Here is a 27,023-nt window from a genome sequence, read left to right on the forward strand (position 1 = left end):
ATGTTAGATGTGCAAAATGGTGAAATATACTTCATCTATATAGCCCAGATTCTAAATCTGCCTGACTATAATATACCAGAATCAATATAAAAATTCAAAGACTGCCAGTAAGTCTAGGACATTTTACCCTTAATATCAATACTGTATTTGTCCACAGCCTGTGGGACTATCTGACAATGATAATATTTCAGAAAAACTTAAAAGTAAGGATGCGGCATCATCTCTAACCTTTGGAAACTCTCCTAAATAGAAAAGAATAAACTTTTTTCTTACAATCACTTTCTAACTTAAAAAATAATAATTTAACAATACAGAAATTTGCAAAAATGATATAGTACAAAGAATAGATATGTACTCTTTTCTCAGATTTACCTATTAAAAATTGTTTCTAGGCCTTTTGGTTAAGGTCAAGTGTAGATTCACCTATTAATAACGTTTTACTCCATTTGCTCTCGCTTGTCTCTGTATGTGTACATACACACACAAAATATATACACACATACACACATTTTTATACTGTGTGTATATATGTACATGTACGTGTGTATATATGTATATATACATATACACGTACATATGTATGTGTGTGTATATATACATATATGTATATATATGTGTATATGTATGTATACGTACATATACACATATATACACACACAGTCACGTGTTTAACAATGGGGATATATTCTGAAAAATGTGTCATTAGGCAATTTTGTCATTGTATGAACATCACAGTGTACTTACACAAACCTAGATGATATAGACTACTACACACCTAGGCTGTATGGTACAGCCTATTGCTCTAGGCTACTAACTTGCACAGCACGTTTTTGTATTGAATATTTTAGACAACTGCAGCACAATGGTATTTGTGTATCTAAATATAGAAAAGGTACTGTAAAACTACGGTATCATAATCTTATAGGACCACCATTGTATATGTGATCCATCATTGACCAAAATGCCATTATGTGGCACATAACTGTATATATACAGAGGAGATATTGTTTTATACACACACACACACACACACACACGCACACATATGTGTCGAGAGAGATGAGGGAGGAAATATATATGTATGATTGTGTGTATTTTTATATGTGATTTTATATACAACTTTATATATATATACACATCTGATTTTTTCTGAACCATCATAATCCTTTATTCCTAATACTTCACTGTGTATTTCTTTCTTTCTTTCCTTTTTTTTTTCTTTTTAAGAGACAGGGTCTCTGTCACTCAGGCTGGAGTGCAGTGGTATGATGATGGCTCACTGCAGCCTCAAAGTTCTGGGCTCAAGTGATCCTCTTGTCTCAGTTTCCTAAGTAGCTGAGACTACAGGCAAGTGCCACCAAGCCCAGCTAATGTTTTAAATTTTTTTTTTTTTTTTGAGACAGAGTCTCGCTCTGTTGCCCAGCTGGAGTGCAATGGCCCGAGCTCCGCTCCCTGCAAGCTCCGCCTCCCGGGTTCACGCCATTCTCCTGCCTCAGCCTCCTGAGTAGCTGGGACTACAGGCGCCTGAGTAGCTGGGACTACAGGCGCCCGCTACTGCACCTGGCTAATTTTTTGTATTTTTAATAGAGACAGGGTTTCACCGTGTTAGCCAAGATGGTCTCAATCTCCTGACCTCGTGATCTGCCCATCTCGGCCTCCCAAAGTGCTGGGGCGTGAGCCACCACACCCGGCCTAAGTTTTTTTATAGAAACAAAGTTTCATTATGTTGTAGAGGCTGGTCTCAAACTCCTGGCCTTAAGTGATCCTCCCTCAAAATGCTGAGATTATAGGTGTGAGTCACCATGCCCGACCCATTTCTTAAGAATAGGAATAGGCCGGGCGCGGTGGCTCATACTTGTAATCCCAGCACTTTGGGAGGCCGAGGCGGGTGGATCACAAGGTCGGGAGATCGAGACCACGGTGAAACCCCGTCTCTACTAAAAATACAAAAAATTAGCCGGGCGTGGTGGCGGGCGCCTGTAGTCCCAGCTACTCGGAGAGGCTGAGGCAGGAGAATGGCGTGAGCCCAGGAGGCGGAGCTTGCAGTGAGCCGAGATTGCGCCACTGCACTCCAGCCTGGGCGACAGAGCAAGACTCCGTCTCAAAAAAAAAAAAAAAAAAAAAAAAAAAAGAATAGGAATAGTGTCTTCCATAACCACAGCACACCTATCACCTGAAATAAATTTCACATTGATACTTTAATTTAACATGCTCCTTGTATTTCAATGTTGTCAGTTGACCCAATAATGTCCTTTAAAGCACTTTCCTCCTCCAGGACAGGAACTAGTCTAGAGTCAATTCAGTCTAAGGTTAGAATCCAGTACTGTTCTAGGGGCAGTCTTCTTTTGCCTTCTTTAACCTGGAATACTTTCACACCCTTAATTTGTCTTTAAAAACATTGGCAATTGTGAAAAATATAGTTCCCTTTCCCTTTAATTTTGTCTAACATTTTCTCCTGATTAGACTTACGTTTATGCATTCTAGTCTGGGGTGCTCCGAAGGTGGTTATATATTTCCCTAGACATCACTTCTAGAGGAATCCAACGTCCATCTCTCCCTCATTGGTGATGATAATTTTAATTGCTCAGTGAAGGTGCTGTCCTGTTTCTAGTTTGAAACTAATAAGTGTATGGGGGGAAACTTTAAGGCCATGAAAATATCCCACCCATCATTAAAAATGTTCCCCTAGAGTTAGCATCTCTTATCGGTTCGTGCTTGATCTTTACTATGATGGCTGCAAAATGATGATTTTTCAACTTCTGGCACTTCCTCCACGTTGACAAGCCAGCTCTCAGTATTCTAGTATAAGCAGGGGCCAGGCTGGGCGCGTTGGCTCACTCCTGTAATCCTAGCACTTTGGGAGGCCGAGGCAGGCTGATCACTTGAGGTCAGGAGTTGGAGACCAGCCTGGCCAACATGGTGAAACCCTGTCTCTACCAAAAATGCAAAAATTAGCCAGATGTCATGGTGCGCACTTGTAGTCCCAGCTACTCAAGTGGGCTGAGGCAGGAGAATCCCCTTGAACCCGGGAGGCGGAAGTTGCAGTGAGCCGAGATCACGCCACTGCACTCCAGCCTGGGTGACAAGAGTGAAACTCCGTCTCAAAAACCAAAACAAAAACAAACAAACAAAACCAAGAGCCTTCCCCATCCTGAATTTATTATTTTATGTTTTTTAAACCAGTTTTAATCTACCCATTTTTTATCAAAACTAATGAGTACCCTTATATAATGGTTTATTATTCACTAGTGGACTTCATTATTTTTGTGTTCAAATTGTCCCAGATTTGGCCCATATAAGCCCCTTCAAGCTGACTGCTGCGTTCTTGTGACACGTCCTCTGGCATTTTGGGGAATGCTGTTTAACAAGACATAGTAAGGCTTAACTGTCCACAGCAAGAAGCCCATTGTCATCATTCTTTTCTTATGCCTTACATATACTTCCAATTCAGTTATCTGCTGTTCTGTTGTTATTTTTAATGCAGCACAAAATGCTGGGACCTGAATCTTTAAAAGATCATCATTATCAGAAATAGATATGATGATAGCCTAAAAATAAGAGTGAGACACACCACAAAAAGACAGAATTTTGAAATAGTGAAATGCTGATATGTATAAAGATAGCCCAAGTCATCAATACATTATTTTAATTGATTAATTAAATTTCATATTTATTAATACTGTGGTTTTCTAAGTATTAGTACTTATCTTAAATGCAGTAATTCTCAAACTGATTTCTGCATCTTAATAAGCTAGAAGCTTTTTATAAATAAATAAATAAATTTATTTATTTATGAGACAGGGTCTCACTCTGTTGCCCAGGCTAGAGTGCAGTGGCACGAAAATGGCTCACTGCAGACTCAACCTCTTGGTACAAGCAATCCTCCTGTCTCAGCCTCACCAGTAACTTCACCACAGGCATGTACCACCATGCCCAGCTAATGTTTAAATTTTGTAGAGATGGAGTGTTGCAATGTTGCCCAAGCAGGTCTCAAACTCTTGGGCTCAAGCAATCATCCTGCCATAGCCTCCCAAAGTAAATCCAAAGGGATTACAGGCGTGGGCCACATTACCGGGCCTTAATTTTTAGTGATATATAACATGTGTAGAGCCACGTGCACAAATATAAAATCTGTTACTTGAACTTTTACAAAAGTTATCACCTTTTCTAAAAAGTACAACCACGACCCAAATCAACATACAATTCCCTACATTTCAAAAGATTTCTTTGTGCTCCTTCCAAGACATCTCTCTCACCAACCTTCTATTGTAGTATATGAGATTTGCTTATTCTTGAACTTCATGTAAATGGAATCATGTGATATGTAGTCTTTCAGGTCTGGCATCTGTTGTTCGACATCATATCTAAGAGATTCGTCCATGTTGCTGCCTGTAGCAGTAGTTTTGTTTTTTTTTTTAATGTCTGACACTGTATGAAGACATTACAATTATGTTTATACATTTTCTTGTTGATGGATTGTTCCCAGTGTGGGGCCATTATGAATAAATCTGCTGTGGACATGCTGGTCCATGTCATGGTTCTAGTATGTTTACCCATGTTTATGTAAACAAAGTCTTCCAAGGTGATCTTTACAAGTGATGTTCCCATCAGCATTGCATGGATGCTCCAGTTCCTCTTATTCTCACCAACACTCGCATTAAGTGATTTTAAAATTTTAGCCAGATTATAGCCTCACTGAGGCTATAATTTGAATCTACCTCTAAGTAATGTCGCTGAGTATCTTTTCATATGCTTATCTGAACACTTGAAAATCATTTTTTGTATGAAGTGTCTGTTCAAGTTTTTGGTCCATTTAAAAAAAATTGAGTTGAGCTATCATTTTGTTGCTGTTTAAGGAGATCTTTTACATATTCTGGTTATAAGTCCTTTGTTAAATATGTATTGAAAATATCTTCTCCCAGTCTGTGGCTTGCTTTTCCAGTCTCCTAATAGTGTCTTTCTTATTTTTTTTTCTTTTTTTTAAGTAGGCATATAGTTTATTTTTACCAAGTTCTTGAATACATAAACAGAAAGATGCTTGTAATATTCTCTTATTCTCTTATATCCTTTTAATAGTTTTAAGATCCATAGTGATAACCCCTATTTAATTCCTGATATTGATGATTCATATCTTTTTTTAATTTTACAAGTCTTGCTGGAGCTTAATCATCGATTTTTTTCTTTGGTAAAATGATATTTTTGTTTCATTTATTTTTCAACTCCTAAAATTTTTAATTTCCTTGACCTGCTTTTATCTTTATTAACTCTTACCTCCCATTTGCTTTAGATTTATTTTTTCTTCTTCTTTTAAGTTTCTAAGATAGAAACTTACATTACTGATTTGAAATATTTTCTCTTATCTAAATAAACATTTAGTGCAATAAATGTCCCAACCAGCACTGTTTATCTCACATACTTTAATATGTTACCTTTTTAGTGGCGTCTTATGATGAACAGAAGTTCTTAATTTTAATGGCATCAACATGTCTATCTATTCTTTTGTGATTAGTGATTTTTATGCCCTGCTTAAAAATTTTTTGAAGGTCACAAAAATATTCTTTTATGAAAAATTTTTCTTTTAGAAATATTATTTTATTATTAATATTTAATAATATTTTATTATTAAGCTTTAATTTTCTTATTGACCTTTCATATTTAAGTCCATGATCCACTTGGAATTTAATTTTGTGTGAGGCAGGGATCAAGGTTTATTTTCTTCCACCATATATATACTTGTGTAACCACAAACTATTTCTTGAAAAGTCCATCCTTTCCCCACTATCTTGTAGTGGGACCCTTGTCATAGTCAAGTGACTGTTCATATCTAGGTCTGTTTGTAGGTTCTGTTTGCTTTTCTGTTGATCTATTTATCTTACTTTCTTTTTGTGTTCTATGTCTTTATAATAAGTCTTGATATCTTCTACTGTAATCCTCCAACCTTACTCTTATTTGTCAAGATTGTGCTGGTCTTCTCCCTCTGCATTTTCACATACGTGTTAGAATCTGCTTGTCAAATTCCAAAAAAAAAAACTCACTGAGATTTCGATTGGAATTACATTGAACCCATAGGTCAATTTGACAAGATTGATGCCTTGATAATATTGTGTCTTTCAATCCATGAGCACGATTATTGCATATTATCTCACTTTTCACTTACTTAGGTCTTCTTAATTTTTTTCAGTAATGTTTTATAGTTTTTCATGCAGAGGACTTGCTCATCTTTTTAAAAATTTATTGATAGATATTTGATGGTTTTGATGCTATTGTAAATGGTACTTTAAATTTTTCATTTTCTAATTTTGCTAATATATAGAAAATAAATGATTTTAGGGGGGATTTTTTGTCTGTTTTTATAAAGCGAAAGCAAGTTTGTTAAGAAAGCAAAGGAATAAAAGAATGGCTACGCTATATCGGCAGAGGCATGGGCCACTCAGCTGCTTATACTTACTTCCTGATTATATGCTAAATAAAGGGTGGATTATTCACAAGCTTTTGGGGAAAGAGGTGGGTGGCTCCCAGAGCTTTGGGTTCCTCCCGTTTTTAGACCATATAGAGTGACTTCCGGATGTTGGTACGGCATCTGTAAACTGTCATGGCTCTGATGGGAGTGTCTTTTAGCATGCTAATTCATTATAATTAGCATATAATGAGGAGTGAGGACAACCAGAGGTCAATCTGGTTGCCATCTTGGTTTCAGTGGGTTCTGGCTGACTTCTTTACCACAACCTGTTTTATCAGCAAGGTCTTTGTGACTTGTATCTTGTGCCAGCCTCATATCTCTTCCTGTGACTTAGAATGCCTAATTTTCTGGGAATGCAGCCTGGTAGGCCTCAGCCTTATTTTACCTAGCCCTTATTCAAGATGGATTCGCTCTGGTTCAATGCCTCTGACATTCCCCTCTTCCTTTTTACAAGGGAACACTTAATCCTAAGGGTTGTAGAAGGACAAAGATCCAGCTTCCATAACTTCTTCAGGTTGAATAGGGGTGATGATATTCCTAATTATTAGGGTCTCTGGTACTCAGGGTAGAGAGGGGCTCAGTTACAAAGCATACATATGGCAAGGGCCATTCATAACTCTCAGATCTGGCAAAAGATGATATCTGGAAGAATCATAAGTGTTCAATTTAAGAAAATATTCAGTAAGCTTATCCTGCATTCCCACACAAAGAGTACAACAGCAAATATATTCCACAACAGTAAATGAAAATTATTCCAAGTAAACTAAATAAGAAGGCTTTCCATGAACTGGGCAATTGTTGGAACCAACCTGATATGGAGTCACTAGCTGATTCCAATATGTGCCCAGAATTAAGAGTATTGATCCAGATTATTGCATTACCCATCCCTTTTGTTTCTTCTGAGCAGCACCCAGAGATCACTTGTTAGTTCACAAGAATAAGCCGGGTTAGTCTAATTTGCAGGAAAAAAAAAAAAAAGTAAAAACAACTGATGAGACTAGAATCTAATAACAGGTGAACCATAGTTCTTGAAACATAATTTTTCTCTCTCCAGTCTCCCACTTTTGCTAAAGACAAATCATAATAGAACCAATTTGTTTGCAAAAGTAAACCTTAGTCTTATACTTGCCCTGATTATTTGTATAAAGTGCAGCAGAATAATTACTTTTCAATAGGCTTTTAAATTAGCTTTGATAGAAATTTATTCCACAAAGAAACTTAGATAAGAGTTTTCTAAAGCCAAGCCCAGCCATGGCTTTGTACCATTAAATATCTATATGATCCCTCTCCTCTTGAGGTCCCTAGATAACCTGGGCTGCTGGGCCTGTCAGAAAGTGTTATTCTTTGGGATCAATTCAACAAGAAGAGCTAACTATCTTAAATATATATGCACCCAATATAGGAGCACCCAGATTTATAAAGCAAGTCCTTAGAGACCTACAGAGACTTAGACTCCCACACAATAATAATGGGAGACTTTAACACCCCACTGTCAACATTAGACATATCAATGAGACAGAAAGTTAACAAGGATATCCAGGAATTGAACTCAGCTCTGCACCAAGCGGACCTAATAGACATCTACAGAACTCTCCACCCCAAATCAACAGAATATACATTCTTCTCAGCACCACATCGCACTTATTCCAAAATTGACCACATAGTTGGAAGTAAAGCACTCCTCAGCAAATGTAAAAGAACAGAAATGACAACAAACTGTCTCTCAGACCATAGTGCAATCAAACTAGAACTCAGGATGAAGAAACTCACTCAAAACCACTCAACTACATGGAAACTGAACAACCTGCTCCTGAATGACTACTGGGTACATAACAAAATGAAGGCAGAAATAAAAGTATTCTTTACTTACCATAGGTCAGGAGCCCTGTACAGGTACTGTGTAGACAAGGTATGAGGCAAGTTTTCCCAAGGGGCTTTTATTGGCTCTATAAGTCAAATTTGCTTCCTTAAAGGAAACCATGCCATTCCCATCAAAGCCTTGGTAAAATAACCAGTTTCTCCAATTGTGTCCTGTTGCAAAAGAAAGCAGATTCTTATTGCACTTATGCTAACAACTATATTGCCATAAGTTAAGAATATTCACAAGTAGTTTCCAAATTTTGGAGAAATCAGGAAGAGAGAAAGAAATGTGCTCCAAATTTTGTTCACAGGAGTATACTTTACTCAATTGTTAAAAGCTGTCAATAAAAAGAAAAGTTTCCTTGACTCCAAAATCGGCCAATCAGTGCTGCAATCTATTTCCTTTGGGTCTGGAGTCTCCTCAATATCATCCCTTCACGGTTCATAAGGAATATGTTACCAGAAAAGGTCCTGATCCAGACCCCAAGAGAGAGTTCTTGGATTTCACCCAAGAAAGAATTTGAGGCAAATCCATAGAGTTAAGTAAAAGCAAGTTTGTTAAGAATCCAAAGGAATAAAAGAATGGCTACTCCATAGGCAGAGCAGCAAAAAAATGATGTTTTATACTGACATTATATCCAGTGACATTGTGAAAATTACTTATTTCTAACAGTCTGTGGATTCTTATGAATTCCATAGGTATAAAATCATAACATATATGACTAATAACAACTTTATTCTTGCCTTCCAATCATTATATCTCTGAAGTTTTTTTTTTTTTTTTTTTTTTTTTTTTACTTGCCTTACTTCCCTGGCCAGGACCTCCAGTATAATGTTAAATAGAATGATGAGAATGGATAGAGTTGAGAGTCTTTTGAAAATCTAGGTATACAGGTCTCATCTCCTCAAATTCTGATTCAGTAGGTTCAGATTGGGGGCCTGCAAAATAGACATTTTAACAAGTATTGCAAGTGATTCTGATGTAGGGGTGTCCTGGAAACACATTTTGAGTAATATTTTTAAAGGGTAAGGTTTACTCACTTGAAAAATTTTCTTAATGGGGATGGAATATCACATCCTTCTCTCTCCCTCCCCTTCTCACCTCCATCCTCTTCCATAGCAGATGGATGTATGAAGTGTAATCTTCCTGAGCACTCTGTTGGGCTGCTTCTTTTTCTTTGGCTGTAGTTCTGGATATAACACACATTTAAGAGTCTACAGTGTTAAAATGTTGACTGGTTTTAGGAAAAGAAAAAGAGAAAATGCCTTCTTCCCAAGTCCGGAGTCATATTTAGAAAGAAGCAATCATGGGTGGCAGTGAGGTGGGGAGGGTACGTAAAAACTACATTTAGAAGTCATTGAGGTCACAATTGAATTCAGTGCTTCTGTACAGACACCTATATCCACATATGCACACATATAAACAATCATGAGGGTGTTGCCACACGATGGAAACAGCATGAGGGAGAAAAATAGATTCTCAAGGAGCAGAGTTACATAAAATAGACTTAAAAAATAGGAAATCACCTGGGTAGAAGTACGGATGCCATGTGGTTTTCTAAATATAATTCATTCAAAGGACCAATGTATTTTCTTAGATTAAGAGACAAAATACACCACAGATATTTATGGAAAGCAGAGATACAAGAATAGCTACAAATAACACTAGAGTATTGGAGTTAGGCAGTGCCTTTAAGATCATGTTATCTGACCCTTGCATTTTTATAGTGGAGGTGAATGGGACCCATGCTGGTAGAGTGACTTGCCCAGTGTCACTTGGGTGGGGCAGTGGCACCCATCATCTTAATGCCTACCCCCAGGGCTCTTCCACTGATGTCATGCAGCCAGATGTATTATGAAAAGAGGTCATGAATATGAAAGGAGTCCCAGAGATTAAAGAATGTGGAAATATTGGGACAAGCCCATAAAAGTGAGTCCTTTGTATAGGGTAGCAGGGGATACATAAAAAGGCACTGACTGATTTTGTGTGGAACTGTTACGAAGACTAAGGAAGGGTGTGAGAAAAGAAAGGGAAAGTAAAAAGAGAATAGAAAAAATTAGATGAAAGACAAAGAAAAAGAAAGTAAATCACGCAAGTCAAGAAATGGAAGATAACAATTAGAAATAAAAATGTGACAAAAGAATTCAAGGCTGGACACAATGGCTCAGGCCTGTAATGCCAACACTTTGGGAGGCTGAGTTGGGCGGATTGCTTGAAACCAGGAGTTTGAGACCAGCTATGTCAACATAGTGAAACTCTATCTCTACAAAAAATATAAAAATTAGCCAGACTTGGTGGAGGCATGTAGCTGTGGTCCCAGCTACTTACGAGGTTGAGGTGGAAGGACTGCTTGAGCCCGGGGAGGTGGAGGCTGCAGTGAGTTGAGACTGCATCACTGCACTCCAACCTGGGCGACAGAGTGAGAGCCTGTCTCAAAAAGAATTCAATAACACAGAGATAAATGTAGTATTTCTATGCCAATTTTTGTCAAAAGTTTAGCTATCTGGAATTATTTCAATAATAAAATAGCCTATAATGAAATAATACAAAAGTGCATTTAAACTCCTTTGAAGAAGGATAAAGCTAAAGTGGTAGCAATATTAAGTTCCTAATCCTCTAGAATGTTAAGTGAATAAGAAACAGAAATTCAAAGATGTACTTCTCTGAAATGGCAGAGCTAAGTGTAGATATTCCTCCAGATGACTTCATCATTTTTCCAGAGACATGGCTGATGAATGAGAATACAAAGGAATGGGGAATTCCAAATTTTGAACAATCAAATAGATTGCATTAATTCACAGGAGGCACCATTTATACAGTATTTAGAATTGTCTATTTTCTTACATTTTGCACTTCCTTAAGAACCTGAACCCAAAAGCTGTAACCAATAGATTGGTTTACAGCCTGTTAGTCCTTTAAAAGTATTAACTTTCATAATTCATTTGATGAGCCATAGGACTCCGTTGCACCTCTTGGAAGAGGAGGCCTTCACTTTAAAACTATGTTTAACAGTGATAAATGGGACATAATAATGAAACATATGTCATAGAAAAGTGAATCTGAAAGGTGGCTCATCAGTCAAATATATATACTTAGCAAATCCAAATACTAGTTAAGGGCACAGGATTTGAAATCAGGCATACATGGATTTGGTCCCCAGTTCAGCCACTCATTAGTTATGAGTACTCACAACCCTCCTTCACTTCTTTTCTTTTTTTTCTTCTTCCTTCTTCTCTCTCTCCCTCTCTTCGTTTACTTTATTCAAAAATAGCTGTTGGTCAGCGTGGTGGCTCATGCTTGTATTCCCAGCACTTTGAGAGACCCAGGCAGGAGGATCCTTTGAGGCCAACGATGTGAGATCAGCCTGGACAACATATTGAGACGGCATCTCTACAAAAAAGAAAAAAAAAAAGTAGTTAGGCATGGTGGTGCATGCCTGTAATCCTAGCTACTCGGGAGGCTTGGCCGGGAGGATTGCTTGAGCCTAAGGAGGTCAGGGCTGTAGTAAGTTAAGGTCATGCCATTGCACTCCAGCCTGGGAGACAGAGAGAGACCTTGTCTCAAAACAAACACAAAAAAACTTGCTGAAAATTGAATTACTATATGCTGGGTTCATGCCATAAACTAATGAGCTAGTCACTTCACATTTTTGAGAGAGAACACGAAATGTTTATAGTTAAGAAATTTGTGGTGCGTCACTTAAGCAAAGGTGCAGAGCAAAAATGAGCCAGATATGTTGGGGTGGCTCCAAGCAGACTGGAGGTAAATAATGGGAGATGAGGGCTGGGCGCGGTGGCTCACGCTTGTAATCCCGGCACTTTGGGAGGCCGAGGTGGGCGGATCACGAGGTCAGGAGATCGAGACCACGATGAAACCCCGTCTCTACTAAAAATACAAAAAATTAGCCGGGCGCGGTGGCGGGTGCCTGTAGTCCTAGCTACTCGGAGAGGCTGAGGCAGGAGAATGGCGTGAACCCGGGAGGCGGAGCTTGCAGTGAGCCGAGATTGCGCCACTGCACTCTGGGCTGGGCGAAAGGGCGAGACTCTGTCTCAAAAAAAAAGAAAAAAAAAATAATAATGGGAGATGAGGATGGGAAAGACAGGTTGCAGAGGGCTCTGAATGCCAGAGAAGCAGATTCAGATTAACACAGAGAACTGGCCAACAATTAGAAATCAGATTAGGGAGATAGCCTAGCAAAAGATGGGATTATTTCAAGAATGATGGATTACTAAGTATTTCAGAGAAGCCAAGAAAGAATTAGTTTTGACTATTAGAAGGAGACGGATAGAAGGCTTTTAAAATAACTTTAGTTGCGTGATGAGGACAGAAACCACGAGAGGACGGGGATGAAAGGACGAGATTGGAGTGTAAAAGCAGAGACTGATGGCCAGGAGTTCCACGGGAAGGTTAAACGGAATGGGAAGGAAACATTATGGTACATAGAGGAAGCAGAAGGCCAAAGGCAGGTATATTTTTCCTAAAATGAGTAGTTATTATGCATGTGTGAAGGTAAAAGACCAATGAAGAGAGAAGAAGATTCTAGAATGAGAAAAGGCAAGTGGAGAGTTAGAACTGACCGCTGAAGTGGAGAGGGAGGGCTTGCACAGTCAGATCAGCACTTCCCCTGAGTCCACACTGAGACGCCCTTTGTAGCAGGGAGGGAACCAAGGTAAGATTTAATCTGTGTACTCCAGGTGGGCACTTATTAGATAGAAGCGTGGTAAACTCAGGCCACAAAAAGACTAAGTACCTACAGCTGCAGAAAGACAAACATTAAAGGGTTTAGCCCATCAATAGGTTCAGCAGGAGCATCAAGCCATTCTTATTCACACCCTAGAAACCTTTCTAGGTTCTTCTGCTGTGTTACGGGGAGGGTTGCAGGGGGCAGTGCAGGCGTTCAAAGAAATGTAAAGTCCCCTTGATCACCTCTCCTGCAGAAACAATGGTGCCAGGTTGTAGAGGCTACAAGTCCAACCCAAACACTATTATTTGTGCTCTAAGTGACCAAATAAAGAGGAATTCAGTTAAAATGAATGAGTACTTACCTAGAGATAAACACATCCCAGAAGTTAGTGGTTAGAAAAGGCCACTCAATTCTGCATGCATATGCCTACTTTACATTCAAAATACCAACTCTAGAAACCTTACTGCCAAACTGCTCCCAAACTTGTAGACATTTTTCCTCCACTCCCCACCTCTAAGTTGTAAGGGGGCAGATACGAAAACTTCTGAGGATTTCAGATCTAGTTCTATCTCTATTTGAGCTCTTGGCTGGCAGTAAGGGAGTAGAGAGGGCTGGGCTGGGTACAATGCCCTCCTCTATGACCAGCGGGACCAGGGCTTGCACCCCAGAAGTGGTAACTCCACGCAGGGAGCTGGGACCGCTGGCGCGGCACGCTCAAATAGAGCAGCCTGTGGGTGAAGGAGACCGTAGTGTGCACTTGGGCAGAGTAAGCGCGTTTGGCGGGAGAGGGCACAGTGCTGACTGGGCATCTCTGCGTTGGAGTCGTCCCTTTCGCATGAGCCTATCTGTGCCAAGGGCTGGAAACTGGGGCTGCAGGCGGGAGGCGGGGTGTCAGCCGAGAGCACTGGCCCCTTGGCCCTGTGGCTGGGAGAGGAGTCTGGGGGAGCCCCGGGCGCCAGCCAGGGATAGCCTGATCTCTGCTCCAGTCCACAGATCCTTAACGGATTTTCTTTCTCTCCCTTCACCCCTTTCTCTCTCTCCTTTGCTCTCTTTCTTTCTCTCTCCCTCTTTTTTTTCCTTTTTCCCTCTCTTTCCCACTCCCTCCCCACCCCTTCCCTTCCTCTCCCCTCCCCTTCCCCTCCTCCCTCCCCTCCCCCTCCCCCGTGTGCGAGCCTCTTCCTCTCCCCTCCTCCCCCTTCCGCCTCTCTCCCTCTCCCTCCGTCTCCTTCTCCCTCTCAGCTCGCCGGGCGACCCTGCTCCTGCCTCCCACATTAATGGCGGCATCCTCGGAGGATGATATAGACCGGCGGCCCATCCGGAGAGTGCGCTCCAAGAGCGACACGCCGTACCTCGCGGAGGCCAGGATCTCCTTTAACCTGGGGGCAGGTAAGAACGCCCCTGGCGCCGCGCCCCCGCCCCCGCCCTGCTCCCTCCCGCCCCTCCCGGGCGCCCTCCCCGCCGCCCCCCGCAGTCGGGCGCTCAGCACTCGCGCTCTTTGTGTCTCCGGTGCGCAGAGGGCGTGTGTGCGAGCTACGGGGTGGGGGAGGGCGGCGCGTGCAGCCCCGCATCCGCCCGAGTCCCATGCGGGCTTCCCCGGCACGGGGAGGAGGAAGTGCTGTCAGTGACCACAGTGATCCCGGGAATAACCCGGAGCCCGGGCCGCGCGCCCATGCGCAGGCTGCGGGCGCGGGGTCTGGCGAGGCTCCCCGGGCGAGGTTGGCTGGCGCGGCTACTACGGGGTGGAACTTGTTGGTGACATTCAGACTCTGTTGGCTTTGACGGGTTGACGCCGCCGCTGCGGTGTTGGAGTGGGGAGAGGGGGCGGGGCTGGCCGTCAGGAACGGAACCTTTTCCTTGCACCAAGCAGCTGGGAAGCTACCGTGCTGGTCATAATAGCATGGTCTGGAGAATACACGTTAGGTAACTTGATGCTGTCCCTGGAACTGGTGCCCAAAGTGGCCCAGATCGAATTAAGTGAAAAGGGTAACTGAGGTACATGAAGGAGAGAAGAAATGAGAAAGGAAGATAGAGAGGAAAGGAAGGAAACAAGGAGGGAAGGCAATGGGGTGCCAGGGAAGGAAGGAAGGAAGGGAAGGAGGGAGGGGGGAGGGGGGAGGGGGGAGGAAAGCAACAGAAGGAGGACAGAGGGATTCAGAGTCAAAAAATGCCTCAGTTGAGTCCACTGAAGGTTACTCAATGAGAAAAGCCCAGCACCTACTGTTCCCTCTGCTGCTGCTGCTCCCAACTCGCCTCTAGAGTGCCTTACTCGTGTGTGGTCACTATCACTGGGAAGAAGTTGTTCACCACTAACTTCATAGCTCTGCCTTTTCTGAATGACTCCTAAGCTTCCATCCTAGTTTGTTTTCTCTTCCTGTCCAAGGTCCCTTATTATTCTAGAAACTACAATAAAAGTGAGGGCATTTTCCTGAAGACTGCCTTTCAAAATAAGTTTAAAAAGCAGATTATACCTTTTGCTTTAGGAAACTAAACTCTTGGAAATGGGACTACAACAAAATGTGTGTGTGTGTGTGTGTGTGTGTGTGTGTGCTCGCGCATGGTGCATGTGTTGGAGCAAAGAGAACCTTCAGATGATGGGTGTTTATGCCCTGTTGAGAAGTTTCGACAAAAGAGAAAACTCTGCATAGATAAACAAGATGCACTGACTAAGCAACCCTTCCACCCTTATGGCTGTAAGAATGGTAACTGAATGTGCCAGAGTGGCCAACTGACTTGGAATATAATTTTCCTGTCTTGATGATTTGTTGTTTTAATCATGTATATCTTGTCACTTCTTAAATGTTTGCCTCTGACTTTGGAGCTGACGACAAGTTTATTTAGGAAGATTTGGCATTTTCTATGGCATGCTGTAGTAGTCCATGGTTCCCACTTGGGAATTATTAATCCCCTACTTCTGTGTTCCAGATTCAGCATATGGTTGTGAGGGGTCTCACAAAGGACCGATAGTTTCTTTTAGGAGCAAGGTTGTTTTCCCAACCAAGTGATATTGGAAATTAGTCTGTTGACCCCTTTGCTTAGCCCAGGAGGAACAGAGCCAAAGCAGCAGTTAGTAAATGTTTACTTTCTACTAGTACTTTTCGAACATAACAATAAAATAAAGTGCTAAACAAGAGTTTCAAGTTTCAGCGACTACTTAATTACATTGAGCCACTTTGTCACCAGATTAAACCTAGTGACTTGCAATCTTTTATTCTGTTAAATTGCTCTGGAGTCCAGTTTAAAGATTGGCTCAGACAGGACTTATCTCTGTTTCATCTGGAAATAAATAAGCCAGACAAGCACTCAGTCCCTTCTGTCTGTCCCTTAAAATACTCCTAATGTAAAGTGTCAAGAAAGACACCAGTAAGAGAGAAATGCAGAGGATATTGTTAAAGGAGGAAGGGCATTAGCAGCCTGCTCTGTACTTCAGTCAGGGGAGCTGTCCTCCCTTGGTGGTGCTGAAGCGAGACAGAGAAGTGACTAAGGTGGACAGTGGAGGGATGGGTATTCTTTCCCTCCTGTGATGGAATCCCAAAGAAAATGCATAAGATCAGGCTACCAAAAACTTTTTCATCCCTCTCCACCTACATTTGCTGCCTATTTACTACGCATCACGCCTACTGCTCCGCTGCTCAAATCAGGCGTTTATGCTCTAATTTTGCGCCAACTGCTCACTCCTGGGGCTTATTTCCAGCTGGTTTCTGGTTGCTTCCCTAACAAAGTAAGATCCACCCACAGATGTGCCTTTCCCCCGCATTTAAGAGTAATTGTAACCCCTGGTTTTAAAAGCAAACAGCCTTGTTTATCTCCTTAAGCAGCAAGTTGTAATTAAACTATTAGTGTTGTTATCAGCATTGCTGAACAGAGAAGCATGCACACTCCCAATAAATTACATAATCTGGGCATAGAGATAATTTTGTTTACGTCTTAACCACAATTTATGAACACTTAAGCACGGAAGCAGTCCTGTGCCCTTTCTTTCCACTCCTGCCCCCAATTACTTATTGTTTACTCTTTCCAGAGAAATTTTTTATTGGCTTAAACTATTTATGTTTAATATTGGCTTTCCCACACCACTAATTATACATAAACCCATGTTTGATATTTTAGAGGTTTAGCAATGCTTCAAGGAATACCTATACATATATTCCTTTTACTTGGCTATCACTAAATCATTAAACTAATCGCCCAGTTGCCAAATAAAGTGGACTGGGCATTTTGAATACTAATTAAACACTTAAGGATTTTTCAACTACACCCTATCTCCAACACTACTTAATAATATCATTTCAGAAATAACTCTGCAGCTTGAGTGAAGGATATACTTCTTCACCTACAGTGGCAAGTCAGTCAAAGAATAGCACCAAAATGTGGGTCTTTCATCAATGTATGAAGATGTTAATTTCAAGTTTCAGCTAAAATGAGAGCATAGATAACAGAAATTTTCTGAACCATGACTTTTATTTTTCTAAGAGTCCTTTTTCTAGTTTTTTAACTTCTGTTCAGCATTTAGTAGACACAAACATTGATAGATGATTGAAGATGGTATGAGTGCAAAAGAAAATTAAGTCAATATATCTGTTAAAGGTTACGCAGACACATCAAAGATTAAAACATTCAAAAAGGGATTTTTCCCCTAAGGAATTCAAATGTGTTAAAAGGATATCCTGGAACAGAAGAGTCTGTTCACACTATTAGTAGCAAGTGTTTCTAATTGTATTCTCACTTAGAATGAACCCATCACTGACATTTATCTTGTAAGAGTGTAGCCTGCCTTATGAGGTCATTCATTCACTGCACTGCAGTCAGTGCAATGAAGAGTTGCAGCTCATCTGGCAGGTACTTTCCCATGGGCTAGTGTACTCTATTTATCTTTATATTGACAGTATATGGAGGATTACCTGATACATAGAAGTTGCTGAAACTGAAAAACTCTATAATTACGCACTGAAGTGAATGAAAGTAAGTAGAAAAATTAAGCATATCTTATATTTCTTAAAGGGGTATCAAAAGAAGGAAAGCAAGTCATCGTGATGATTTAGGATAGTTTAAAACACAAAACCAATATTAGGCACTATTGAGAAAAATGTGTCCTTTTCTAATCATAAGGAGGTTTAACTTCTGTTGATATATCAGAATTGCTTTGTATGGGGGAGATTTTAAATTAACAGTATGGTCAACACCAGCATAATTATTCTCTTTGGAAAGCTGAGATCTGTTTTGGTTCTGGATGTCTACCAAGGACAGCTGTGTCTGGCCTTCACTGGTCTCTTTCCCCCTTTCAGGCCCAGAGGACAATGGCAGTCGGAACTGGCTTGCTATGGTTTCCTATAAGGTTGGATGGGTCTACAAAAAGAAGTTATAAACTAGGTCCCGGGGTACCTCTCTTCCACCCTTATCGCTTAGCTAAATAATGGAGGCCCATGATATAGAGAAGTGGCAGCTCAGAATGTGCCATCATCACTTAGCAATGAGAACTGTCCCTAGGCAAATTGTAAATATATATATATATATATATTTTTGAGACAGGGTCTCACTCTGTCACCCAGGCTGGAGTGCAGTGGTGCCATCTTGGCTCACTGCAAGTTCCACCTCCCAGGTTCACGCCATTCTCCTGCCTCAGCCTCCCGAGTAGCTGGGACTACAGGTGCCCGCCACCACGCCTGGCTATTTTTTTTTTTTATTTTTTTATTTTTAGTGGAGACGGGGTTTCACTGTATTAGCCAAGATGGTCTCGATCTCCTGACCTCGTGATCCACCTGCCTTGGCCTCCCAAAGTGCTGGGATTACAGGCGTGAGCCACTGCACCCGGCCTGGCAAATTGTAAATATTATTGCCATCCTGATCTGAGATTGCTTCACCAACCTAAAGGTTTTGATAGGCATCCTCCTTCACCCTTTTACTGAAGAATGCCAATGTGTTCCTCACTGTATTTTTTGTTACTGATTGTAAATTGAAGGCAGACCATGTAGGTCTGGCTTTTATTTGGTGGCCCAAACTCTTCTTTTAAGTATTGCTTCCTGTATTTGGTAGGCAGAATTCAAATGGTAGATCTCACAGCTCACCAGGAGCCTCTAGTGTGGAAGCCTTCCTTCCTTCTGTGCTGTATATAGTTAGAGCTAGCTAACCTGATAATCTCATTGTGTCATGCATTAAGATGGTACCAGTGAAGATCATCCCAGATAGTTTAATGAATATTTAAAAGGTACAAGAAAGTAAGTACAGTTGGCCTTCAGCATTCATGGGTTCCACATCTGTGGATTCAACTAACCAGGGACGGGACATATTTTTAAAAAATGAATGGCTGCATTGTACTGAACATGTAAAGTGTTATTTCATTATTTCCTAACTGATACAATATAACAACTATTTACCTAACATTTACACTGTATTAGGTATTATAAGTAATCTAGAGATAATTTAAAGCATACAGGAGGATGTGTGTAGGTTATATGCAAATACTACACCATTTTATGTAAGGGATTTGAGTATCCACGCATTTTGTTATTCGCAGGGGATCTTGGAACCAATCTCATGGTTACCAAGGGATGGCTGTAATTAACACTATGAGTAAATGGGAAGCCCTTTCCCATAAATATTTAATTTGTGAAACAACTTGAACACAGAATCTATGTTGGGTAATTAAATTTTCTTAGAATCTTTGGTCTGAGCATCATTATTATTTTTAAACATGTTGGTATTTACAATTATCTTATGGCTACATGGTAAATTACTTTTTTGGTTTGTCTATATATGTCTATATAATTTAATTCTATAAAATCCCACAGAGGCGTGTTTTATAGGAAATATGTGAGTCAAGAGTCAGAAGAATTTGATTCTAATGCATCACTTTCCTAAGACCATGGGCAAGCCGTTTAACCTTTTGGGGTTTGATTCACTCAGCTCTAAGATGAGGGTTTTAGATTTAAAGTTTCTGAAGTCCCATTCAATCTAAAAATAACTGATAGTTCTAACTCTAGCTGTATTACTGGATACGTCCTATACCTGATTTTATAGATAGTCTTATTTGTTGTATAAAACATATAAAATAGCCTCATTACAATAAGAATGAAAATATTTGATCACAGCAAAGTTATGGAAATTTTTGAGTTAAAAGAAGAATGAATCTCTATTATATAGGCACATTTATATACAAAATAGTAGTTAAAATATTTTTAATTTGAATATTCAGGGATTAGAGTCTTAATACAGTTGATGATCTCTAGATATTTGTTGTATAATAGAATAAGATATCAAAGAAATTTTAGCAATAAATGGAGAGTGAGGACACTAAATACTAATTCGGCTCCTAATTGGCATTTCAAGTCTTATAACCCGTTCTCCTTTATAACTAATTTAAATGGGTATGTAAGATCTATATTTCCCCTTTACCCTTTTAGATTACCAGGGAAGGTAAACATGTGGGCAGACCAGCTAAATGGCAGAATCCTACAAAGCAACAAAGTATGTCTTTGGAATTCACAGAAAGAAGGATCCTAACCTCTAAGCACCGACCTAGCCATGAACTACAAAGAAACTTCTTTCCCTTTTTCTTCACAGGCATATAAACTGACAGGTTCATCACCTACCAGTCATAATAAATGCAGCAGAGGCACATTGATACATTTTCATACATAGATTCTAACACTAAAGCAAAAAAAAGTGTAAAGTTATTTATGGAGTCGCTTTTTGACATATGCAACTTGAATTCATGATCATTATTTAGTGTATAAGAATTAAAATTCAGGTGGGAACAGAAGACAATTTGTAGAACTTTTTTTTTTTTTTCTCCTTAAGTTCATGGGGTGAAAAAGGGGACATACATTACAGCCAGTGTCTTGTAAGGGCCTGAAAGAACAGTTGATATAACATTTTCTTCATTGTATGGTACAAGAGAAACTCTAATATTTCATATTTTGTTCCTCACTTTCCTTACCCACTTTGGTAGGTGCTAAAGTGGATGTGATTTCGGGGTGGGGGAGTGGGCAATGTTGACATTTTAATTGCTTTAATTTACAAGTCTTCTATATAATGAAGGGTAGTTAAATAAAAGACAAAATCAATTTTATGGCCTTGTTGAATGATGACAGATTAGCATAACTTTCTACACAGTTACTGAAGGACAACAGGAATAATATCACACTAGTAGATGTTTAACATTTGTGAATCTAAGTGCGATGTAAAAGCCTGTAGGCTGTCTATTGATCCTTTTTGTCACATTTGTATACATTAAACTAGCAATTCAGCAGCAGAATCTTTGATAGCAAATATTTGGGCTGTAACTGTAGATGAGACTTTAATATACATCTTGGTTTTGAGATAATTCTGAACTTTTTCAATATGTTCATTGGCCATTTGTAGACATGGAAAGGCCATTATTGCCAGATCTCTATCAACCAAACCACTAGGTGGTCGAATATTAAAATCATGGTTTAATCAAAGGTACAGAAAAACCTGTATTATTCGTGAGTTTCTCTCTTATTCCACCTGGGCCCTTTTTTAGACCATTTTTTAGACACTTGGGATACATCAGTGATCAAAACAAATAGCATCTTACTTTCATATATTTTTACTACCAAAAGTGGGTTATGAGCAAAAAACATTAGAATATATCAGTAAATTGTATTGTATGTTATAAGTCGATGTGTTAAGACAAAAATGAATAAGGCAGGCTAAGAGGGTATAGCATATGGGAGCAGGAAGAGGAGAGGATTTCAAGATAGGCAACATGGAGGAGAAGGGCTTTGAACACAGTTCTTCAGTGCAGGTAAAAGAATGAACAATGCCAATATGGGGTGGGGAGCAGACTGAGAGACAGCTGAGGACAAGCAAGTGAAAAGGACCTAAACTAGAGTGTTCCTGGCATGGCAAGGAGACCAGTGTGGCTGGAGAGGAGTAAGGAAGGGAGACGAAGAGGGGGATTAAGAAGGAATGGGGACCAGACAAAATTTGGTGGACCTTGCGAAGACTTTGACTTTACCCTCAGTGAAGTGTGGAGCACTGCAGGGATTTGCGCATAGGAGTAACACCGTCTGACAGATTTTTTAAAGGATCATTGGGGCTGTTGAGTTCAGAACAGACTAGAGAGGGGCACCGAAGAAGCAGAGAAGCCAGTTTGGAGGCTGTGATGGCAAGCCAGAGAAACAGTGGCGGCTCATCAGCGTGGTACAGCAGAAGCAGTGAAAAATGGTAAGGGTCCTTGTGTATTTGAAGATATAGCCAGTATGTGTTCATGATGGATTGATTGTAGGTTGTGAGAGAAGGAGAAGAGCAAGCAGTAATTCACAGGTTTCACCTGAGCAATAGGAAGGATGGAACGATCATTTGGGGGCATGGAGGATTGGTCAGGAGCTCAGAGACAGACGTGTCAAGTGTAAGACCTCTATCAGACATCCAAGTGGCTACATTTAAAAAGCAGTTATGGCCAGGTGCAGTGGCTCACACCTCTAATTCTAGCACTTTGGGAGGCCGAGGTGGGCGGATCACCTGAGGTCAGGAGTTCAAGACCAGCCTGGCCAACATGGTGAAACCCTGTCTCTACTAAAATACAAAAAATCAGTCTGGTGTGGTGGTGTGTACCTGTAGTCCCAGCTCCTCTGGAGGCTGAGGCAGGATAATTGCTTGAACCCGAGAGGCGGAGGTTGCAGTGAGCCGAGGTCAAGACACTGCACTCCAGCCTGGGAGACAAAGCAAAACTCTGTCTCAAAAAAAAAAAAAAAAAAAAAAAATTAAAAAGCAGTTATGCAAGTCTCAGGTTAAAAATGAGATCTAGGCAAGGGGCAGTGGCTCACGCCTGTAATCCAAGCACTTTGGGAGGCTGAGGCAGGCAGATCACAAGGTCAGGAGTTCGAGACCAGCCTGATCAACATAGTGAAACCCAGTCTGTACTAAAAATCCAAAAGTTAGCCGGTGTGGTGGCATGCACCTGTAGTCGCAGCTACTCGGGAGGCTGAGGCAGGAGAATTGCTTGAACCCAGGAGGCGGAGGTTGCAGTGAGCAGAGACCATGCCATTGCACTCCAACCTGGGTGAAAGAGCGAGACCCTCTCCAAAAAAATAAAAAATAAAAAAAAGGCCCAGAAATAAATATTTAAGTTGACATTGTAAGCATTTTCTCATTTATTTCTCACAATGACCCCCTGAGATTGATATTATTGTTATTATCCTAATTTTATCCATGTGGAAATAAATCACAGAGAAGTTACATGACGTAGTGAAGGTACTACAGCTAATAAGAGAAAGAACTGGAATTTGGATTCTGTTTCATATGACTTCAAAACCTGTATACTTAATAGACATGATTTACCACAAGACAGCAAGCTTATATTACCAGCTTTTCTATGGGGTCACATTTAAAGCTGGACATTGCTAAAGGAAAGAAGAGATGGAACTAGGAATGTATCCTACTCTAGTATTGAAAAGAGAAAATTGGGGCCAGGCGCAGTGGCTCACGCCTGTGATCCCTGCATTTTGGGAGGCTGAGGCGGGTGGATCACTTGAGGTCAGGAGTTCGAGACCAGCCTGGCCAACATGGTGAAACCCTGTCTCTACTAAAAATACAAAAAATTAGCCAGGCGTGGTGGCACGTGCCTGTAATCCCAGCTACTGGGGAGGCTGAGGCAGGAGAATTGCTTGAACCTGGGAGGCAGAGGTTGCAGTGAGCCAAGATCACACCATTGTACTCCAGCCTGGGTGAAGAAGCGAGACTCCACCTCAAAAAAAAAAAAAAAAAAAAAATGACTGGAATTCACTGTGAGAAATGCACTTTATGGCACCCCACATGACACACATACATATTTATTATAATTGAAATAAAATATTCTCCAAAATACCCTTAAGGTGCAAATTACTCTGATGTTTTCTATGTTATCCTATCCCATCCCTTGCCACTCCACTCCACTTTAATATATTTTTATTATAAAAATGCTAATTATGACCTACCTAAATAACTTTGCAACCTACAATTTGAAAAACATTTACTTAATTGGTGGATTTCTCGAGGCTAATTCTAAACTCAGAAAAGGCATTTGCAAAAAAAAAAAAAAAAAAAAAAAAAAACTCCTACTTTGGTACTGAATGGCTGAGAGTGTGGTAAATTTATTCTCTTACCTGGAGATGAGTCAAGGTGAAAAAGAAAACTCCCAAAGAGTAAGTACTGACCTAGCCCTTGAGCACAGTGGGCATGGGGCCACACTGATGATAAGTTTAGGGGCTAAGAAAAACGTTTTAATTTCTTTTACAGTCAGAAGGAAAAAATGAATATAATCCAACGCATGGATTATATTTGTCTTTTTACCCACACAGTGATAAAATATAGTTTTTGATACTTTGTGTAGTGAAAGGGACCCACAAAGGCAAAAGGACCTAGGACCATGGAAGTCATCATGGGCCCTGCAAAGAGGGAAAGAGGAGCAGTGACAAAGACCATTCTTTTCAGAGGTAGCACAGTGGTTATGAGGATATACCCTAGAGCCAGACTTCCTGGGTTCTGATCCTCACTCTGCCGCTTACTGGCTGTATGACCTTGAGCAAGGCATTTAACCTCTCCCTTCCTCAGTTCTCTCACTTGTAAAATAGGACTAGTGATAGTAATCATCTTAGAGAGTTGTTCTAAAGAGCAAATAAAGAAGTGTAAAGCACTTAGAATAATGCCTGAGACATAGTGAGCGTTCGTTAGCACAAAGTGGAGAATGAGGTCCATTATGTTTCTCCTTCTGCCTCATGCTTGTTCTGTTCCTCCAGGATTCTACCAAAACTTTAAAAAATGATTCTTTTCTGATGACCACATGTTACTCTTCAGAGCAGACCAAATGAGTTACAAATTCAGAAACACTCACAGAAGGAGAAAATTTTCCTGCCATTATATTTTACCCCTATTCAATCCTTCTTACTTAGACAACAGAATGAATATGAGTAGCCCCAAATGAGAAAGGAAGTCACCCCCAGACTTAGAAAGTTAGGAAAATTTACATTAAGAATAGGTCATCCTCTGAGTAAAGTTGAATGAATCAACCTTGAAATACCTCTTACAAATGGCCACGTGGAAATGAGAAGGACCTACTGGAAATTCAATAATCCTCTGAACTTAGAGGAAGTGTCGTGTGGGGAGGGAAACAAAAGAAGAGCAGAGAAAGAGACACAGGGAGAAGAAAAGAGGGAGGCAAAGAAAAAGGGGAGGAGAAATAGAACACAACCTTCCAGTTTGGGAGGCCATACATATTGGTCAGAAGATCACATCAAAAACCACAGAGGCCAAGTGCGGTGGCTCACGCCTATAATCCCAGCACTTTGGGAGGTCGAGGCGGGTGGATCACCTGAGGTCAGCAGTTCGAGACCAGCCTGGCCAACATGGTGAAACCCCATCTCTACTAAAAATACAAAAATTAGCTGGGCGTGAGGGTGCACACCTGTAATCCCAGCTACTCGGGAGGCTGAGGCAGGAGAATCGCTTGAATCTGGGAGGCGGAAGTTGCAGTGAGCTGAGATCATGCCATTGCACTCCAGCATGGGCAACAAGAGTGAAACTCCATCTCAAAACAAACAAACAAACAACAGAATCTTAGCTTTCTAAAGTCCAGTGGAGCATCTTCTCCTGTCTGAATAATGGACACAAGCATTCTGTGAATGGGTTTGGAGACCTGCTGGTTCCAAAACCCAGGTCTGCTACTTGTGAGCTGAATCATCTCTCTGAACCTCTAAAACTTGTAACGTGTGGATAACACTTTCTGCCTAATTTTCATTGCTACTTTGAAAACCAAATGTGAAAATGCTTTGCCAACAGCCAAGTGCCATACAAAGGCAAGAAACAGATGTGGTCTGGGTGAATGGGACAGCTTTAGATATCTAGCTCTGGCAAAACTAAGGCACTAAAATTAAAATGTGAAACATAGACTGATTTCCCCTAAAGCATTGCCTTTGCCATGGCCAAAAACTAAATACAGCCTAATAGACCAGAAACACTGACTCCAGCATTTAACAATTTGTACATTTAAGCCATTTCCATGCTTCCACTGTCAACTCTCATCATTATATGAAATATGGTCTCAGGATATTATGTTCCATTAGTAAGAGACAAAGTGCTTGAATTTTACAAGTGTTTTTGAGTCACAGACATTTTTAACTTCTTAGTGTGGTCCTGACCTCACTTCATCTTTTCACTTGATAACAGTCATCAAAAAGGCACTTGGCATGAAGCAACTGTAGAAGCAACTGTACTTCCTGCTAGGACCATGTGATTTGCCACGTAGGCTGCTAGTCCAGCTTAGCCCAAGGCAGACGCTCAGCCAAGGAACCAGGGAGTATTCTTCTTTTTCAGTCACCTCTCCCCTTTTCTTCACCCTCTCCCTCTTTCCCCAACTGAATGCCCTAATTATTTGTTTTGACATTACAAAAACACAACCCAAGGTTCAAGGCAAACCTTCCTTTCTGAAGTGGGGAGACTTAAAGATCCCCTGTGAATCTGCGGAAGTCTAGGGCTGTTCACTTCCTCCCACTCAAACCATAGAATGACACAGTTCGCACAGCTGTGAAGCCAGCTGCCCTGCATTTCTTCCAGACCTCGCGCCACGCTGCCTTCCAGCAACATCCTTGCTCTAGCTGCTCATGACCCTGGCTGTAATCAGAGAAGAAGCAACTCTTTCAATAACAAAAGTGATTTCTCCCAACAGTTTTGGTGCGGGACCTATAAATGCCTTCCGGGTGTAAGGAGACTTAGTTGTAGAAACAGTTTGTCCAGGTTAAAGTTATTCAGTTGGACTAGAACAGACAGAAGCAAATTTATGACTGACTGGGTTTTTACATATTTATTTATGTATTTATTTATTTGGTCTTTGAGTTTTACAGTTTAGAAGACCCTCCTAAACTATGAATTTTATTCATTAAAAAAAGTAAAATGTTTCAGCCAATTGTCTGGGGCTGGAGCTGTGACGGATAATGCAGACCACACCAAATTTCGGTTAGTCACTGCTTCTCTGTTATCCATGATTTGTGATTCCACATGATTTCCATGGCTGTATTTTACTG

At 40.6% G+C, this 27,023-nt stretch overlaps 1 protein-coding gene across 8 annotated transcripts in view; it reads left to right on the forward strand.

The window, feature by feature from the left end:
* Positions 1-27,023, forward strand: part of PHACTR1 (phosphatase and actin regulator 1) — a 581,376-nt gene that overhangs the window by 19,721 nt on the left and 534,632 nt on the right. For all 8 annotated transcript variants that reach the window (XM_030817298.1, XM_012509150.2, XM_030817300.1 and 5 more), the window contains one exon: positions 14,245-14,391. In XM_030817298.1, the coding sequence (XP_030673158.1) occupies positions 14,245-14,391 (147 nt within the window). The remainder of the gene's footprint in view (positions 1-14,244; positions 14,392-27,023) is intronic.

The sequence above is a fragment of the Nomascus leucogenys genome, chromosome 8, assembly GCF_006542625.1.
Source record: "Nomascus leucogenys isolate Asia chromosome 8, Asia_NLE_v1, whole genome shotgun sequence".
NCBI classification, from domain to species: domain Eukaryota; kingdom Metazoa; phylum Chordata; class Mammalia; order Primates; family Hylobatidae; genus Nomascus; species Nomascus leucogenys.